This window comes from Nomia melanderi, chromosome 4, assembly GCF_051020985.1.
Source record: "Nomia melanderi isolate GNS246 chromosome 4, iyNomMela1, whole genome shotgun sequence".
In the NCBI taxonomy this organism is placed as follows: Eukaryota; Metazoa; Arthropoda; class Insecta; order Hymenoptera; family Halictidae; genus Nomia; species Nomia melanderi.
In genome coordinates this window covers 13,559,074-13,579,965 of record NC_135002.1, presented here as the reverse complement: position 1 = coordinate 13,579,965, position 20,892 = coordinate 13,559,074, and the positions used below count along the sequence as shown (strand labels likewise).

Sequence of the window (20,892 nt, the reverse complement as noted above, 5' to 3'; positions counted from 1 at the left end):
TACTAGTACGCAGCATTAATTATTTTTATTATTATCCATACGAATATACTATTATGTTTCTAACATAATTTTTGCTTGATAACACTAAACATGCTAACTAGCTGATCAAGTTACTTTTCTGTTCACAATGAGCGAGAAGAAAATTGACACGCCATTAGTAGCGTACTCTGTTTACTTTCTGTTTTTTAAACCGAGTTTTTCATTATCTCAGAATGTTTTGTAGAGATTACACTGCCTTGGTTGTTGATCTGCACTTCTATATCATTAATATTGTACAGAGTGTTATGAAAAACTGGTTTTAACGAGCGGCTTCATTAATGATATTTTTATACACATTAATTTCCTTCGTATATCGTGACTTTAGTTTTATATTAATTTACATTTAAAAAGACGATTTACAAAAATAATTTATATAAATTTTAATTTAAAAAAAATGCAAGCTTATATTTGCAAGCATATTGGCGCACAAATATTAGTAGTTTGTTTCATAGAGAAGTAGAGGTTATTAAATTATTCAAACATTTCTTTTACGATTTTTCTGCATTTTCATTTAGAATTATGTTATAGCTCGAGTCAATATCAGAACCAACCTGACCTAGATCATGTATAGAAGAGAACCATAATGTACTCACATGAAACGTAAAATATATTTATTATAAAATTTGTTTCGAGTCAGATTCATCAGACTGGTTCATTGGAGTCGAAGAGAAAGTTTCGCTATCCCAGGGTGTGGCGTATCTTATAATTGATGCTAAACAACAATTAGTAGCAGCCGGGGGATGGATAAATCTTTGATAATATTCAGAGGATTCTCTTTGGGTGCATAAATTACGGGCATGGTTGAGCATGGTTCCTCATCCCAGATTTATAACAACTGCAAGCAATCAAATTTGCACTGATAGTTATACAGACCTTATATATCGTGTGCAATACGTAATTAATATTAATAATAATTAATATATATCAATTGCGTGACCTTTCTTATGTTTTAATGAGGCAGAAAGCATTTTCTATTTTGTTAAAATAATTATTTTGTTTTGCTCAAACACTGAATAATATTAATAATTTACTTCGCAGCAGCGGACATGTTTTGAATAAAAAATATCGTTCTTATTTCTAGGTCGGGCAAGTACTATTTCCAAGCAAACAAAAGATCACCTTTTGCACTGAGAGAACAAAGACTGACTTACAACTCTGCACTGGCTTGACTCTTCTAACGACTATTTCTTTAATTTTTCTTTGTTTCTTTCCTAATGTATACTATACATATTGCAGTTTGAAATGATGTAAAAAAAACCAAAAAGAAAATAAATGTTTTAAATCTTCCTTGCAAATGTAAATAATTTCTCGTCATTTTTCCTATAATATCCATGATTACAGAAACTCAGTTTCTGTTAATTAATAGCGAAAATAATTGTATTTTAGATTTTCGACTTCTGTTACCATTTTAATTAGAAATGTAAAATGAATGTCCTCAACGTTCTATTATTTGTGTATAGTGTTTTACGCAGAATGAAGAAAGAATCAAATTCATGTGGAGAAAGATGTAGGCTCCAATTGAAAAAAGTAGTACAATTGCGAAATGTACGTGCATTATTACATGTTCCAAAAATCTATGATTGTGAGTATGTAGTAGCTTTGAACCATTCAGATTGGCCCTGTAACATTTTTTTCTAACTCCGGCTACAAATGAAACACGGCTGCACCCTATATATTGCTTACTGTAAACAAACGTGTGTGAAATTTTGAATACCTCCAGTGTACATAGTTTAATTATGTTAACGAATACATTATGCAAAATAAGACATACTAATATATCGATAAAGTACATTTTTTTACGACCGTTACGTCAGAGATAATACCGAAAAAATAGTGCAGTTGTGCATCAATTATCAAATCGGTATTCACTGACCGTTTGGCACAAGAAGGTGTATCACTCAGTTTGCTGTGACACTCTCATAATGGCAAATATGCACCTCTATAGTTTTGCCCTCACGATTTGTAGCTGTTTCGTAGGATGTAAGTATACAGTTCGAGAACATATACATTCTAATGAAAAAAGGGTTTATGGAAGTGTTAAATTTTTTTATTGAATTGTTTTCTTTTTACTTTTAAATATAGTAGGCACCTTTTACTGCTACAACATTGCTGACTGACGACGAATCGAGCTATGTTTACTGATTTATACGAAAAGAACGATTGTTTATTCATTTAATTCAGTTATAGCTTCTGAAACGATCTTCTTATTTTTAAATATGAAAAGTCTATAATACTCTATGCTATCGAAAACTGAAATCTTCTTCGTTCACAGTGTCAGCATTCTCTAAAGCGGTCGACGATACAGCATTACGTCTTTATTTCCGGTAATTATTTATACTTCTGTGTATATATATATATATTAAGAATATTCAGAATAATAATATACAGAATTATTATATGTACACAAATACAACGCAATAGCTACTAACAAAAAGATGGATTGACTCCTAAATAATTTTATTTGTATTTGATGTTGTTTTTAATTAAGCTCTATTACACGCACGAAAGGCAAGTGAACACTTAAGGGGGGAAATACCTTTAGGCGGATGAAAACGAGCTGATCTTTATGAATTTTTTTGTAAAGGAAAGGATTGTTTTACATTTTTGAAACTTTGGTTATCATTTATTATATTCTTTCTCTATTACAACGTATTTTTTGTTTCTCAAAATATTTAAAAATGGCGGAGTTATATCCCTGTTTTTCGCGAAGGTTGTGGTGCGACTTATTAAATGGTGTAAGCTCTGGCATTGGCTACATTGATTTGAAACAAACTAGCAAGACATATTTCAATAACTAACATTTACAGTTTGTAGATGAACCTAAAGAAAGTGAAAAATATTGAAAATTGAAAAAATGGCACGCTTTTAAACAGAAACTTTGAATTTTACATGAAATTTTCGCTATATTTTGCTATAAAAAGATAGTTTTATTTACAATTTATTTCATATCTCTAGGTTCATATAGAAGACAATATTGTTATAGATATGGGTGCAAAATTTCAGCAAGATTGATTGAGTAGTTTTTGAGTTATTGATTCCACCGATTTCGAAAATGTAGTTTTGAGATAAACACTTGCTTCTTGCTTTTCGAGCCTCTTTGATAGTTAATGAGGTGCGTCGCTCCTGTCGAATTACTCTCTGTTCGTCAATTTTGTCGGCGTATGTTTTTGCTTGTTTTTCAATTACAATATTCAAAGCACTCATAGTTCTTAAAACTGAAGCATATCCTTCGTTAAATAAGCCAGCTGCCAAATATGCTGCAATTTCAATAATTTTTATTCCTGAGTGCAGGTGATTTCGAGCGAAGCGCCAAACAGTTGAGTTGAAACTCTCGTTATTGTTCTGAGTATGTCCGCCCAAGCACCTCTCAAGTAGATTCTCTTCAGATAAATCTTCGTAAATTCGTAGGATGTGCTTCTGCACGTCTGGATGCAGTGGTGCAGGATGTTCTATAAGGTCCAAATTTGCTCCCGTAGCTAGAGCTTTCTGCCACTTGCACCAGCTGTTATTTCCTACCGGGCAGTATTCGTGCCTTGGATTTTCTTTGGCGGAGCATAAGTGATAATACGAGGCCATTATAGCTTTCTTCATATTTTCCACACTATGAATATTTCTTCGTATGGCTAAGCCATAGTATGCGGTGAGTTTCCTGATAAGCGCATCAGTTAGCTTGCCTTTTCCACGGAGGTTTTTTGTTTTTTTAATATTTCGAAGCCGGCTGTATGATAATTTTTCTTGTATAACGCAAACAATGTAAAGTAACATGTTTACAATGATTGAAAGGAGGGAATTATGAAAGGCGGATCCTCCGCTTCGAGCACGTGAATATATACCTGCGGTGGGCTACCGCCTATGAGTCCCGATAGCATCAGAAGGGCTCCGAATTTCGCTTTAAAACTTTGGCACCATACTCTTAAGATGTTATACTAACATTCTATAGAAAAAAAAATATTGCGATTTTTTAAGGTTCTAAAGGTATTTCCCCCCTTAATTGTACAATTATGACTCAGAAAATTTGTTCTTCCAGGAATAACACTTATATACAGGTCAATGCCGCGAACGCTACTCTACTTGTACCGCATCTGAACTTGACTGAAAAGACGCTGTTGCATTGCCACGGATATGAACAATCAACAGATTCTGAAACTGTTAAGAAGTTAATAAATGGTATATATGTCAATTAACATCTTGACCGCCAAATCATAATATGTCACCGAGAAAATTAGGTTTGAAATTTATGTAAAATATTAGGTCACTCTTTTTTAAGTTTAATACGTTTACTGCTACGAAAATTTTGAGCGTTTTGTATTCTGCTAGTTATTTTTTCATAAGAAAGGCAAATAGTATTAGAGATAATTATTAATGATCAAAGTGCTCATATTACACTAACATCTAGCTACTCATGCTACCAAATATTTTTATTCGACATTAATTTTCTTATTGTAATTGTTCTCGAGCAATTTGAATTCGAAGATCGAATTCAAACAGAAATTCTTAATCTACCTTCTGTTTTTGAAACTGTTGCAGATTACTTACTCGGTTTCACTTACAATATCATAGCAATAGATTACAGAAATATTTCAACGGCATTCTATCCAACGGCGGTTCTGCTGTCCAATAGTGTGGCTGAAGTTGTAGCTAACAGTATAATTGATATGAGGAACGCCGGGGTACGCGAAGAACAATTTTTACTAACCGGATTTTCATTAGGTGGTCAAATTGTTGGTGCCATTGGACGCAATTTAAATTTCACACTCCCTGAAATAATAGGTACACCGAATTGCTATTAACATTTCTCATTAATTTCAATTGAACTTATTTAACTGATTTTGTTAAATACTTTGTTTTATAAAAGCTAAAAAGTGATGAATTGAAGTGACGAATTGAAGATAACCCCAATTCGAGACTTGCCAAATAACAAAAGAAAACATGAACAAAATAAAAGGCAACTTTTATTGTTAAGGAATTAGTGGGAGATCGTATTCGGTTAACAAACGTTAATGTATCCAATAATACAGGCATTTTTTGTTAAATCCGTGTATAGAAATTCACAACAAGACTTATTTATACTTCAGAAATTTGATTTCAAATTTTTGAGTGACATGATATTTTAAGGATTTAATAATTCATTACATAAAGAATATCTTGTATTTTATCTGCTTAATCGTTTAGAAATGAAAAGAAGTTCATTTGAGAAAGAGAACACTAATATCATACTATTAATATTGTCTTATTCATTCATCACTGATTCAGAATCTACAATCATGATCTGGCATTTTTTTAATCACTTCTTGTTACAGCAATAGAGCCTGCCGGGCCTCTTTACGGATTCCCTGAAATGTCCATATCTGCTAGTAGCGCGAGTTGCGTCAAGTGTATTCACACTGATATGTATCTTTATGGAACTTCTTACGCCTGTGGTCACATAGACTTTTATCCCAACGGTGGGACTAGAGAACAACCTGGATGCAAATTATTCTCATTATGCGGTGCGTGAAATGCCTTCTATCAAATTCAATTTCAGACGGTATAAATATACTGTGGAACAAATTTGAATTTTTTTTCTGTCTTACAATAATAACTAGGTGGTTGTTATAGAGTTCCTTGTCCTAAATACGAATCCGAAAACCAAATTGCTGGGTCACGTCCAGTTTTCAAAAAAATGAGTTTTTGTAAAAACGATCGAATTTTTCAGAGAAATAAGCGTTACGTGAAAACTAAGAACGATAGGCAGTTAAAATTTATCATAAAAAATGGAGGAAAGTTGCCCGAATATGTAGCTATAGAAATGTTTAAAAGTTTAAAAAAGGGTAGATGCGCGTACTTTGTACGCACTTCTGTTACATTACTACGAAAAGTGGGTTGGCTAGCACGAATTTGCTATCCACCATTGGATTCTGCAGACATTTCTGAAGAGAATTCCCCGCAGAAAACGTGGGAACGGTTTTTCTTTTCGAATAGGTTAAGAAAATCTCCGTGAAGAGCGCGTGCACAGAGCTTTGGAGCCACACAGCCATCGCTCGCTGGCCAAGGCTATTCAGGGCCGTGACTTCGCTCTGTATAGACCTGGACCTCGGTCACTTCTTATATGTATATATAATATTTCATCGTTTTATACATTTTTATAATAATTATGAGAAAGCTTTTAATAGTATAGTATTTACTGATAGTATCATCTCTTTTATAGCTTACCCACCCACACTTTCACTGGTCCTCAAGATGTTATCATTGCATAAGAATATTGCTTTTTGTAGAGTTTCTCACCGTAACGGACGGTGCCAATCTTTTGTTTCTAAAAAAAATTAAGACTCTTTGAATTGCTTAATATATCTCACGGTTTCTGTGGCAGAACGCAGCACTGACTAAAACATTGTACAGCAATCCGGAGAATTTCAAGAGCTGTAAATCATGTGTTGGAAGCAGAAGTTAAGGCATTGTATTTCTGAAATGTGTGTTCATTCTATATAATTAATTAGGTCTATATAATTCATTATCTACTATCTGATGTAGCATATTCTAAAGACACATATAATTTTTATACGTATTAATCGCATGCAAGATATTTTAAATAAAAATTGCTTTTCTAAAAGGAAAAAACATAATTGTAATCAATTTTTTAAATGGTACATCTAATGATATCATTCTGAATTCAAATAGAGTATTAAATCTGATGTAAAGAATTATTATACGAAGCACGATCTACAATAGATGTTAACTGAAGTATTTTAAAATTAACACTAAAACTACTGAGTATACCCAAATATTCGTTATAGTTCCAGTAAACTTAATTAATTTTCAAAAATATTCCAGATATCTAATACTTTCAAGATATTAATAATTGAAAAATAATAAATTTATACCAGCCATCTTAGCTGATTTGATAGTTAAAATTCACGGCCCTGAATAGCCGTGGCAGGCGAGCGATGGCCGTGTGGCGCCAAAGCTCTGTGCACGCGCCCTTCACGGAGATTTTCTTCACCTGTTTGAAAAGAAAAACCGTTCTCACGTTTTCTGCGGGGAATTCTCTTCAGAAATGTTTGCAGAATCCAATGGTGGATAGCAAATTCGTGCTCGCCAACTCACTTTTCGTAGAAATGTAACAGAAGTGTGTACAAAGTTGAGGCAACCACTTACCAATTGAAAATATGGTTTTCGCTAAGGCATAGGAGTATATGTCCTTACTTGCAAAGTTATGTAACTTCAAAATCGAAGTATAATGTGATAATACTAGATAAAGTGTAAATAATATTATCATTTCAACAGATATTACTAATTCGTGCAGTCATAGCAGAGGTGACACGTATATGGGAATATCAGTGTTAAACCCGAAAGGTTTTCTCAGTGTAAAATGTAATAGTTGGGAAGACTTTAAGGACGGAAGATGCGACAGGTCCGTTATAATCCCGATGGGAAAAGCTGCACCGTGCAATGTGTTAGTATAACGCTTCTTCATTTATAATGTACTGTTGAAATTAATCGACACTAACTAACGAAAGTTGAAACAGTTGTCGTAAATATGTGATATTTTTCTTCTGGAGTGACTGTTAATTTAACTGTTAAGCTGTGCGTCAACTGTTTTCGTTCGTAATTTTTAGTATATTAATCTATATATTTTATTATTTTTTAATGTGATTATGATTTTTTAATATAATTTTGTGTTTTAGCACAGGTAAATTCTACTTGCAGACAGGATCATCGTATCCTTATGCGTTGGGATTGAAGGGAACAAGATACCAATCTGAATAAGGCTGCTTTCGGTGCATTTAACTTTATATCAATTCCTATATTGTTCAATTAATTAGTTTGTCAATTTCAGTTTTTCCTTTTGTTTCTGTTTCCACTAAACAAATGCATGATCTAACTTGTTTACTTTTATTTCTTAACCACTTATTTGACTGGTTACGGTAAGAAAAATGTCGGAATGATAGTATAAAGCATTGTAAATATTGAAATTATAAAATACGATCATAGAAAAATTGTTTTTTTCTCACCGATTCTACTTTGTTCACCTTTCACCTTCTTTTTTCGTAATTTTTAATTTAGAAAAGAGCTTTTAACTTCATACGATTATTATAACGTTCTAAAGCATATGTAAAAAAATGGGCAATAAAACTGAGTCTTGTTACAAAGTAAATATATGATTTTATTAGAAATGTATTATCTTTTTTTTGTAAATAGTAATAAAAAATTTAGAATTTTATTTATATCCTTCAGTGACTTTATAGTTGCCATATTCTTGAATTGTGTCATTCATATAAATATTTTTGTAAAGAATCTTTACGATTCAGTAATGAATTCCCAAATATATTAAAATATATTATAAACATGTATTAAAATTGATAAACATAAATATATTATAAATATATCATAAACATACATTACAAATATATTATTCAAATAGCGAGAACATGTTTAAATTCCATATAAAGAAATAACTGATTAAAAAAAAAGGCACCGAATTAATTTCTTATTTTGAATATACAGGGTGTTCACGCTATTACTAGCCAGCGTTTTCCTTGTAAATAGTAAATATTAGAAAAAAATGGAAGAAGAAAAAGTAGTGTTACACTCGAGGTGTATTCATAAATAAACAGGCGATGAAGATGCGTCCCAAAATATAATTTACAACCACGCAGCTAGCGCAGAAAGAGTAAGGACGTTTCCCGAAATCTCCTTAATTTTTACGGCCTCCATACCTGGGTCATAAAACACCCGGTCACCGCATGCGACGCAACAGCTACTTGCGACTATACCATCATAAATCACCATAACGACGAGATGAGACGAAACCAGACTTTGACAATTTTCTACCTTAAGAAGTAAAATAGACACACCCACGACCAATAACAAAATACAGCTTTCCTCCATCTAAAACTACAATTGACCAATACGAAAAAACACGAGGTTACATAAACTGAAAATGAAACACGAGGACCAGACAGAACGCAACGAGACGACAAAACATTAAAGATCCAATAATTCCATCAGTATTTGTACCAACAAAGTTCAATTTGTATAAAATAAAGTGATAATCATTATTTCTCGCCTTGTCTTCTTCCTTCGATCGGGACAAGAACCTTTCCGTAAATTGCGGCAACGTAACAGTAGTACCGTTTTTTAGACGCAACAGAATGGCGTATGTAATCCTTTTGGGTTTATACTATTTCGTTAGATATGAACGTGACCTTTATTTTTTTTAATGGAATGCTGCATATTTTTTTATATTACATAAAAGCGTGTGTCTAAACGAATTCATTCGTATACTGCACAGTGATTTTCAAGGTCATGCAAGGTCAGAAATGGAAGAAACATTTTCAATGTTTCTACTTAAGTACTACTTTTTTCTCTTTCATTTTTTTCTAACATGTACGATCTACAAGAAAAACGCTGGCTAGTAATAATGAAAACACCCTGTGTACATGCGCCAATTTAATGCACTAAGTTGATTTTTCAAACATATAACATAGAGTAGTCTTCAACGATAATGTCAACAAACAACATGACTCGTATTGCTTTAAAAAATTCAGTTTAACTGACATTAACGATAAACCCCTTGTACTGCAACGTCATCCATTTCACTTGTCAAACAATTGACACTAAAAGATAGGATTACGCACGTTTTACAAATGGAGGCAATAAAAAAATTCATTTTGAATTTATTTAAATTGTTTATAAAAATTAGAAGTACAGCACGTATTGTTCTGTGTAATTTCAATAATGTATATTTGGAAAATAAAGTATGATAATAATGAATAGAATAAAGAATATAAGATATTGAAATTTTCTGGTTGCAAGAATATTTAGACAACTATTTGAGTATCATATACCCCGCACACGTAACAAATTGTTATTAAATGTTATCGTAGTTGTGGATGATGCACTTTTTTTATATTAATTGTCACTCAACAGATTTTTAAATCAGTATGTTATTTATAATGGAAATATTTATTGCAATATCTCGAATGCACTTCACGTATATGCAAATACATGTGATCGTAGGAGGATAGTTTCTGTTAATGAATTAATGACAATTATGGAGAAAAAACTTTTATAAGGGTAATAAATTTTATTTTATATTAAGGTCTTTTTTAAATTTACAATGATGTTCACAATATCATCAACACCTTTTTAATAGAAAAAAAACATTGAAATTAGGAATAAACAACTATTAACTACAAACTTGTTATGTAAATCGAAAACATTCTTGTATCAATGGTGTTAGACAAATGTCAATATTTGAAGAGGCGTGAATATGCAATACTTGTGACACAGATGGTGTCAAATAAATAATGCAATTACCCATAAATTACCAAATTGGATTATATATACCGAACAGACTGCCAAAAGGTTCAACATTCAGTTGTTTATTCTGTTTGACTAAAAAAAATGGCAAGCAATCAGTTGTTCATATTCGTCTTCGTCTGCAGCTGTTTGTTAGGATGTAAATATTTTGAAGATAGACATATATTTTTATCAATAACGTTAAAAATGTGAATTTTTTAGAATGAGTCAGTCATTAGTGCAATTACTTCCTACTTTTTGCCATAATACAGCAAACGTTTATAATATATTATGGCAATTATAATTCTAATCTGCTTTGTCCACAGCTGCAGTCCATTCATTGTTCGTCGACGTTAAACTACGTCTTTATTCGAAGTAATCATTTTTACTTTAATATGATTCAGTATTTAAAAGAAAATTTGAAGTGTAATTAATTAATACTACGATCGTATTCGATAAAATTTTAATTCACAGATTTTTCTATTAGGGACCTCTCGTACGTAGAAGTTAAGGCTAAGGATGCAGCACTACTTGTACCGAAGTTGAACCTGAGTACAAAGACTATAATACATTGCCATGGCTATACACAATCAGCAGATGATTCGGCCGTTATGGATTTAATACACAGTGTGTACTGGTTATAATTTAATAAGAAAACAGAATATTTATAGTTCACTGTCGATTTTCGAAAAAGTCAAATGTTGTAATCAAATCGTTGAAAATTGAAGTCGTAAGAGTTGAAAATTCTCGACTTAGAACCGTAAATTGTCAGATGCTATTTTCAATTAGGTTGTTTTTAGAATTGTCTCGTCTTTTAATGGTATGTAAGTACGAAGTAGAGTCTTACGAAATTGCCACAATTTTAGTATTATTCACGATCTTCGCACTGCACAGAGAAAACAGCAATGTGATCTTATTTTTGGCCTAATTTCAATTTTGAAATTCTTGCAGATTACCTAGCCGGTTTTGACTATAATATCATAGCAGCAGATTACCGAGAAGTTACATCGAATGATTACTTATCGGCAGTTGTATTGCTCGACAAAGTATCTGACATCATAGCACAGAGTGTAGATACTTTCATTGCATCAGGAGTCAATCCAAAACTCATTATACTTTCTGGACTTTCATTGGGTGGTCAAGTTGCTGGTCAAATTGGACGTAAAACGAAAACGAAGATCGAAGAGATAATTGGTATATGGAATTCTTTTTAACGTTTTTAATAACATCTTATAGACACTTCCGAATCTTTAAAGACAAGTATGATTTTCAATTAAGTAATATTTATCCAACGGTAAATGAAATTATATATTTATCGGGGGTGTATATTTACTGTAAAAGTTAAAATCTCTCTCTCAAAAAAAAAGTAATTTTTTTTTATTCAATGAACTGAAAAATAATTACATTTATTAAATTTAATTTCAACCCTTTGCCATGTGTATGATACAGTATTATAAGAAGTTAGTAAGAGTTGATAATTATATATTAATTGTTTTAATAAGTTAGAAAATACCACTATGGTTCATGTATCGTTCAAAGTTTTTAATCTTAATGTACAATATTTATATTCCGGAAATTATATTTAAAGTCTTCGGAATGACATGATATTATAAGGATTTAATAATCTTTTACTTAATATATATATATAAATATCTTGTACTTTATTTACTTAATCACTTAATCATTTAGAAAAGAAAACAAGTTTATTTGCGTCACATAATACTAGTAACATATTATTAATATTATCTCATGAATCTATGATTGATTTGTCACATTTTCATTGCAGCAATGGACCCTGCTGGACCTTTATACCAATACGTTGGGCAGTCTGTGTCTGCTACTGACGCGAATTGCGTTAAATGTATTCACACTGACGCAGGTTACTATGGAACTACTCACGCCTGTGGTCACTTAGACTTTTATCCGAACGGTGGGACTAGACAGCAACCTGGATGCAGCGCGTTCTCGCTCAATGGTAAGTAAAATGTCCTTTAATCCTTCAGGTCATAAATAAAAACTTTTGGGAAAAATACATTTATCTCCACAGTATACGTTAACTAACGGTATCATTTTTACCGAAAACAAATATTTTTATAAAACATGCTATTCAGACTGTAAAAAAAAGAGGGAACGATTGATATATCGAGTTTCTATTGATGATCTTGCGGTTGGGCCACTACTTCACGTTTTACTGACATTGAAATATGTGGATTGAAGACGATGCCATCGAACAACAAAGGGTTAAATTCAACCTCTTTCAGTACTGATTGATTGAGTTTTTCGAAATCAATCAGTATATGAACATATAAGCTAATTTTCAGTTTTAACAGATTTGCCGAATACGTGCAGCCACGAGAGAGCTGAAGTTTATATCGGAGAATCAGCAAGAAATCCGGATGGTTTCCTCAGTATAAAATGCAATAGTTGGGACGACTTTAAGGCCGGAAAATGCGATAAATCCGTTATAATCCCGATGGGAGAAGCTGCACCGTGCAATGTGTTAGTATAATTAGAAATTAACGCATACCAACGAACAAAGCACAAACACTGAAACAATTCTTATAAATATTATATAATATATCTCTTATCAAGTAACAATCTTGGTGGCTAAACTATAAATAAAGATAGAAAGCTATCGCCTCTTATCGTTCACTAATTAATGTATCTCGAGTAATTTTCCAGTTCCTTAAAATTGAGAAATAGAATTCCATACATCAGACAATGAAATATGCGATGTTTGGTAATCATTTAATTAAATTTTACAGCCACAATTACCGTATTAATCTATGTATTTTATGTTAATATTTTGTGTATTGATAAATGATTATCTGTTCTTTTCAGTACGGGGAGTTTCTATCTTCAGACAAATAGTAAGAGCCCGTATGCAAAGGGAGCTGCTGGTACAGTTTATAGTGGCTGATCTAATTCAATCAATTTTATTCCTCTTTTGGTTTCGTAATATAATACAATTTCAATTATATGTATGAAAATAGTAAAAATAAAGTGTTTTAATTGTTTTCCGCAAATTAAAATAAGTGATTTTATTTTAAATGCACCATTCCCTCCGTGTAACTAATAATTCGGAGATTGAATGCTAGAAATATATGGTACCATACTTTTTCATTTGATATTTTCATAAATATATACAATTTACTAGTAACCTTCAAAAAGAAGCGAGTACTTTAATCAAGCTATAATATGTTCGATTGCCGTGATAAAAACCTGTAAAACAAAGGTACGCTATTATAATGAATATACTTCGGTCGGAGGGGCAATCTTGGAAGCGTCTCTTTGTCTTATAAGTATAATAGATTGAACTAGAGTAGTTATATGCAATAAATAGGTATCAGAAATGACGTAGAAAATGGAACAATACATTTTACGTTAATTTTGTTCGTTATTTACTAGTAAAGTTCTTCACGTCTAATAACTTTGTAAAATATCGTATAAAATTTTGTTCTTTCTGGACGATTAAATTTACATTCTAACAAGCTTTTTGTTTGCATCATGAAAAACACTGGCGTACAAATTTGTGCCATCTTTTACGGACAATTATGAATCGCTATCACTGACAAGCGCTTCAACTAAATATTTACATACATTTTTTTTACATATTATTATAGTATTTTCGATGATTTCTACATCATTTATATTTCGATCACAGTTTATTTATTACTCAGTTGATTCTACTTTTACAGGTTACTCTTTTCATGAGCTATAAACAAATTTAATTTATGGGTTATAAGAAATGTAGGTATTTGTGAATCGTAGTAATTTTATAAGAAATTAATTTTTTAATTTAAAAGTAATTTAATTAAAAATGTAAGTTTTTGTATAACCTATTTTTAAACGAAGAAGAAGAAAAAGTATTAATAACGCGTGAAGATGTCATATCACTGCAATAAATAATAACCAGTGAGCCAGTGTTCATCGAGTTTGGGTTTAATATTGTGACAAAATGGAGTTCGATATCATACCTTTCTCTTTGATCGAGCCATTCTTTGATCCCTCACATTTTCGGCTTCACCAGGTGGTCTTTTGCCCCATACCACTACAGCTATGCTAGTATAGGTGAACATGAGGACCATTATTGGTATCACGTATTGGAGAATCAATAAGGCTATGGAGTAATAATATCTGGAACACACATAACAAGATTATTTGCTGCTTTACACGGAACAATCGTTCAATAGTACAAAGATGTTTGGAAATCATTCTTTACATGTTTATTTTGAATATTCGTCAGAAGAATGCAGATATTCTGCATACTTAAAGAATAATAAAGCAACTGAAAAATAAAATAATTGAAGAATAAAACAAGTGACAAATAAAGCAATTGAAAAATGACGTAATTGATGAATTGAAAAAAATAACAATTGAGAAATAGGTTAACTTCAAATTCTCCTTGTATATTTAAAACACTAATACATCGATTGTGAGAAACATAGAGCAGATCAGATTAGCTGATACAATTTGGAAAACGGTTCCTCGCGTTTAGGATAATTAGAAATCTAGAATAAAAATTCGTTCCAGAGAAGCTTTGTTCTCGAAATGACTGTTCGCACTTGGAAACTCATTTAACCATTTACAAAAGGACCCCGCCGACTCATGGCATTAAGATTTTATTTATAGGTCATTACTTTGGCAATGAACAAAGAAATTAATTACGACAGAAAATAATGCACAATTATTCGTATTTCTAATAATGTTATCATCGAAGCATAGTTTCACCTTGACTGTACATTGAACACACGACGCTCACAATGTTTTTCGGGTGTTAAGAGTCATACGCAAAGTTTATGAAACTAATTGAAGCACGATAAAAATATTATATTACTCGTACGCGTACCGAAACCAATTAAACGGGAATACTTAATAACGTTTATCGTGTTATGATAAAGTAGCGACGAAGGGAACAAAATTATTTTAACATGGTTTCTTTATGCAGAAAGGTTTGTCTCTGATTTTCGTATTTTTGTACGAGAAAGTACACCTTTTTTTAAATTGTAAACCCGACCTGCTGTACCTAGCCAAATTATCCTAATTACCTGTTTTCTGCAGATGGCCAAACTTCTTCGCAAACATAATGTTCGCATACTATGTGTTGAATCGTCGGCTGCGTCAGTTTCGACACCACAGCGATCGGGGATGATATTGCTGTTGCTAGCATCCACACGGCGAGAATCAAAAACAGAGCCTGTCGTTTGCTTAATTTCGGCTTCAATGGCCACATGATGGCTATATAACGGTCTATACTAATTGCTACAAGAGTATACGCGCTCACCAAGACTGACACTGCCTGCAATGATAATAAGAGATTTTGTCATCGCTCAATTTACATACAAATTATTAAGAATGCGAATAAGCTTCAAGTAAAATTTATTGCTGAATATAATTTAAGGAATTTGTAAATGAATAGAACGCAGCCGTCCATCTCTTGTACACAAGAAGTTAACAACAACGATATTATTTATCTTTTAATAAGAATATACAAGGATTATAAAGTAGATTTATATGTATATGCATTCGATGGAACATAGTTGAAGGTAAAATTTGATTCGGAATTCAGCGTGGTACTCGAAATAGTATTACTGTTTTAATATTTTAACCCCTTGGCGTCTTATTTACTTTCGCTACTAAACTCGTGTAACATTTTACTATCGATAAGTTGGAAGAAACGCAAAGATATTTTTCATTTCACCGCCTGTGGAAATTTATTTTGAATAAATTGCTAATAGCAAGATAGTTTTTTGCGCTGAACTGTAAACAATGAACAACTTTGGTTCTTATTAAATTAATATGGAAATCTTCATCACAAGTCTTATCCGTCATTGTATGGTTAAGGGTTAACAACAACAACAACTATAACAATAATAATAATATTTTATTAATAAAAGTTATGTAAGGATGTGTGAATATTTTTTTCTCCGTTGTATATAAAACAGCGATTCTCTTGTAACATTTCTAATACACATCGAGCAGAAAAGGTGTCTCCCATATTGATGAGTAGAAAACACAGTCAAGCTTGCGACATCAAGGAAAATACTCTATATGTCATGTTATCCCATAACTAATGAGGTGTACGAAAGTGTAAACGATGTCGTCCTCGGATGAATGAGTGTTCTTTATCTTGGATTTGAGTGATAAATGTTTAAGACGGATATCCAATCCAAGTTTGAAGTATTGGAATCGATATATAGCTTTCATAAACCAGCCGATTTTTGGGCGATGAGATGTCGTTCATGTATGCATCGCATGTTTCAAAAGTTTTCTATACTGGCAGCTTGAAAAAAAAGTTTTGCAGCTGAAAACATTAACACCTTTTTTTATAAAAATCAACTATTTCTCTGTCTGACCGTTCTGACCGTTTTTTTCCGTTCTTCATCGCTTTTGTTTTGTAGTACTTTCGATAACAGCGATACTCGTACAAATAAAGGACTTTTCAACGCTTTCGGTTTCACGTAACTGCGGTAGTCTTTATTATTCTGCTATGAGCGATAATTTGTTTTACCGCTTTTAACGTAATTTTATGATTAGAATGTGCAAAGTATCTAAATATATGCATTTTGTTTTATTCTTATCAGTACGGACAGCACTCAGTTTACCGTTTAATTATACATATTGTGGTATTGTAAGTAACAGTTACTTAAAAAATATATATATTTCTATACTTTAATATGCATAAAAAAATATATGCTGTACAACAAGAAAATTGGTTCGCATTCAAACGATTAAATACGAAACTTCTATTATCAGAATCAACATACTTTACGCAGTGAATACACGTAGGTACTATGTTTCACACGAAATTTCGTCACGATGCTGTATTTTAACGGAAGCTGATCTTAAGCTGCTGGTCAAACATTTTGATTGGCGATAAGTCACATATTTCGGTCAGCGTATATCGGTCGCAGGTACATGAAACTGGTCTTGGATGTACATGTAGCTTCTACCAGAGATCCATACACAGGTTGTTCCAAAAGTTTCAGGAATCCACCATTTCTAGCTTTATGTTATTTTCGTAAAGCTTCAGATTTTTAAGATTAGAAGATACTGTCACAACGCAATAGAAAATGTATTAACACTAAAACTACCGAGCAATTAAATTGACCTTTTGAAATTCCTCTATAGAGACTGCAAGAATGCATGTATTGAGACTTTAATTGATTTACAATTTAGTCTGCGTGTTGTTAAATCAATTTCTTGAATAACTTCTCAAACAAACATTTAGTATCTTTTTAATAATTACAAACAGAAGAAATTAGGAATGGGTCATTTTGAAACGTCTGGTAGTTTTAGCGTTAAATATGTTAGTTTCTTTTGGAACGTATTTCGTTTTAGAAATACAGTTTTGTTGTTTTATTGGGAGCGATAGCTTTGAAGAGAACTTTGTATGGAATAATGAGATAACGAGATTGAACTGTTCAGATTATGTTTCTATCTTTCTATTGTTCTACCTTTCCAATTGTTCCGAGAGTAACTTTGGAACCAGGAAATCAGTTATTCGAATTTAAATAGGAATCGTGCTATTACGAGAATTCTATTATGACCCATTCCGTTGAACAATTTCCTTTATTCAATCTTACATTAAAATCAAGTGTTAATGTTGATCGGGAATGTTTTAAAAAACAACAGAATCATTATTTCAAATTTATTTGTGACTTTTCTCATATTTTCGAGAAACTTTTACTGCGACTCACGTAACAGGCAATTACTTGCTCTTTGTGAATGCTACGCCAATGCTACATCTCCACACGAAATCGCAGATCAACGACGAATTTCTAGAAAACTCGAACCTTTGGTAAAGTAGATTCCGCTGATGTCGCCGTAACATGGTTACACAAATTTCCTGGTAATCTGCCGGTCAAAAGCCGCAAGGGACGAGAATTTGGGACGCCCACGCCGGGATTTTATATTTTGCAAACCGCATTCGAAACAAGCTGTGCATTGACAGGCAAAAATTGCTAGACCAAGGAAATCGATTTACTCGAAGAATGCAGGTGCTACGTCGATATTTAATTTAATTGACAAACGTTTCTTAACGCTTGTTTCGATAAAACAAAATCCACGTTTAAATAAACACCGAAGATTTCAAATTTAAAGATTTGGATCTGAAATATAAAAATAACTTTATCGTATGCCCACGTACAGTAATGGTATTAAACTCGCCTCTTAATACTTTAGCAGCCGTTGACGTAGATCTACGTTATTTTTAATTTTATTACTGGTCGTTACGTCTCCTCGTTTTTATGATCTAAAAATGATTAAATTTCGATTGCTTAAAAGTAAGTTAACACGTTGACTGCCACAAAGAAATTTAGAGCTTTATGTGTTGCTTATTATTTTATAGTGACGGTGAATAACAATAACTATTATCTGGTATTGCAACTCATACATTACACTATTATTATCAACGTTACTGAACATTTCCATTCGTCATGAATTGTCTGATAAATTGTAATTGCGTTCACGTAATTTGGCGTTTATTTATCCATAGAAATTATAATATCCCATTAATTAATTTTACTTATCATTCGTGAATTTCTCATCAATTCAAATTAGTATATGTCTCGGCGTCTGTCGTTATTATCGTGCTCGAACAAATCCCTCGGACGATTCTCCTCGAATGTAAAAAAAAAGAGAATAATTTCACGCACAGTCCGGTGATTTGTTAAACTTTTTAACTGTCGACCGATTTTCCGTCGATGCCTTCATGTTTGACGAACGGTACGCGCGATATTAAATCCGCGGCCAAGCGGAACTTGTCACGCGCCTCTTTTTTTTCGGAGTTTGTTAGCGGCGATCTATCGATCCGAGGTTAATAAATTGTCTGTCGTACCAATACACGACAGCCAGTGTCTCTTAGTGATCAGTAATTACGCTCGTTAATGATGTGATCGTAACTGAAACTGCATTTTCGTTTGCTGCGCGCAGCTGGTCATCCGTTGTTCATGAACTGCTAATTGCGTTTGGCTAATTCGATCAGATTTCTACGAACGATTCGCTGGCCAGTTGTACTCGTGATTTCGCACAGGGCCAATGGAAATCACCCTTTTTAGCGTTGTCGGCATTATACGGCGTGCCGACGCGTTCAAGTATTCGTAGGAAACGGATTGCTGTTTATATATTGGTAACGAAAAGTACTGTGCCGTTTGCAAATATTTGATCAGCCATTTGATGAACAACAAACACTCGATTCCTTTTTGTTAGCGAATAACGGAGTTGCTTTGTGAAGGAGTTTGATGATTCGGACAGGGAGAGGACAGGTCAATTTCAGAAGAACCTGGACATTTGAATGAAACTATAAAACAATAAGAATCAGAACAACATTTTTTGTTGTAAATTATTTTATAACCAAATTTTATAAGCAAAATAATTGTATTATTTTCATAAATGAATTTAATTGAACCTGCTTAACAAGCTTGAGTTTGTATTATAATAGTTGTGCTATACAGAGTTGCGAGAAAATTAAATAATGTAAATAGGAACGTTCGAGATGAAATAAATCGTACGACAAAGAATTAATATTCTTATCAGGGAAATTAATGTTAGAACTACCAGATGGGGTAAATCATTCTTTTTAAACTTCTTTTTCTACGGTCTTTGGAAGTTTATAGTTATCGAACAAGTACAAAAGCTTTTCTGAGGAATTCTTGAATAAATGGATGTAGTAATGGATGAACTAAAAAATTAATACACTTTCGTTGCTTCTTTAAGTAAATACGAACGAGTCAATGATAACTTCGTAATTCTAGTGCTAATATTGACGATTTGTGGAGCGTACTCGCGCACAGTTGGTTCGGTCGAATGCGAGTGGTATAATTGAATGAAAGTTATTTTTCACGAAAAAATAGATTCCAAATGAAAAATGGCAGTTCCTCGTTTCGAAGTTCGTTTTCGAGGAAACCCAGATTGGAAGTTCGTCGAGTTCTTTTTATTTGGTTAACTGTTAACGGAACACGTGTACAATTGATTCTAGTACGTAGCTGCAATAAAGCAGTGGAACCATAAGCAACTACACAAATATTTTCAATTGATGGTGCGAGTAGAACGTTAAAAATTATATTTCGACGATCGTTCCATTTTTAACCGAAACAATCGTCAAAGAATAGGATTGCATTTGACAGAAGTTAGCAATTAGCGGGCGCTTAACGTATACACCGAAATTGTTTATGCCATGGTATTTGCTTGAGTTTCTAAATTAAGTGGAGCTATAGATGATCAATACATTTCAATGGGCTAAATGGGAAACTGAAGTTTCGAACTCACTAGTATTGTTTCGTGAAACTGTAATGTTGCAAATGGGCTTACGGCAATACTAGGGATTCAAAACAATCTGGTGATACACCTGAACCATTAATGATACAATATTCTAGATAAGAAATATTATCGAAATAATACGAAGAATTACGTTTAGAAATTTTTAATGGAATCATTCATACAGAAGCATTATAACAAAATATATTCCTAAAATTAAATTGCAATGCTTTCGTTTATAAACCCAAAAACAGATAGCGTGCTATTAATTAATATTATCGATAAATGAACTGCGAATCTTTATGCGAATAAACA

The 20,892-nt window shown here is 32.5% G+C and overlaps 4 protein-coding genes across 11 annotated transcripts in view; 2 read left to right on the top strand and 2 right to left on the bottom strand.

Annotated features, from left to right (window-relative positions):
- LOC116425466 (RYamide receptor) overlaps positions 1 to 20,892 on the bottom strand; it is a 67,029-nt gene that overhangs the window by 21,839 nt on the left and 24,298 nt on the right. For all 7 annotated transcript variants that reach the window (XM_031973198.2, XM_031973191.2, XM_031973199.2 and 4 more), the window contains 2 exons: positions 15,369 to 15,619; positions 14,298 to 14,457 (listed from right to left, as the gene is read on the bottom strand). In XM_031973198.2, coding sequence (XP_031829058.1) covers positions 14,298 to 14,457; positions 15,369 to 15,619 — 411 coding nt within the window. The remainder of the gene's footprint in view (positions 1 to 14,297; positions 14,458 to 15,368; positions 15,620 to 20,892) is intronic.
- On the top strand, positions 1,894 to 8,029 carry LOC116425471 (lipase member H-A-like). Its single transcript, XM_031973209.2, has 7 exons — positions 1,894 to 2,019; positions 2,312 to 2,363; positions 4,067 to 4,206; positions 4,567 to 4,809; positions 5,340 to 5,528; positions 7,303 to 7,471; positions 7,704 to 8,029. The coding sequence occupies exons 1-7, from the start codon at positions 1,962 to 1,964 to the stop codon at positions 7,783 to 7,785; spliced, it is 933 nt and encodes a 310-aa protein (XP_031829069.1). The 5' UTR covers positions 1,894 to 1,961; the 3' UTR covers positions 7,786 to 8,029.
- LOC143174446 (uncharacterized) lies at positions 2,983 to 3,804 on the bottom strand. Its single transcript, XM_076366884.1, has one exon. It carries the CDS (start codon positions 3,802 to 3,804, stop codon positions 2,983 to 2,985), a length of 822 nt encoding a protein of 273 aa, XP_076222999.1.
- On the top strand, positions 10,344 to 13,330 carry LOC116425470 (pancreatic triacylglycerol lipase-like). Of its 2 annotated transcripts, none has more exons than XM_031973207.2 (7): positions 10,344 to 10,480; positions 10,647 to 10,695; positions 10,808 to 10,947; positions 11,272 to 11,514; positions 12,107 to 12,295; positions 12,642 to 12,819; positions 13,162 to 13,330. In XM_031973207.2, exons 1-7 carry the CDS (start codon positions 10,426 to 10,428, stop codon positions 13,238 to 13,240), a joined length of 933 nt encoding a protein of 310 aa, XP_031829067.1. In that variant the 5' UTR covers positions 10,344 to 10,425; the 3' UTR covers positions 13,241 to 13,330. The 2 variants fall into 2 exon arrangements, with proteins under 2 accessions (XP_031829067.1, XP_031829068.1); XM_031973208.2 differs by having other exon boundaries at positions 10,345 to 10,480; positions 12,651 to 12,819.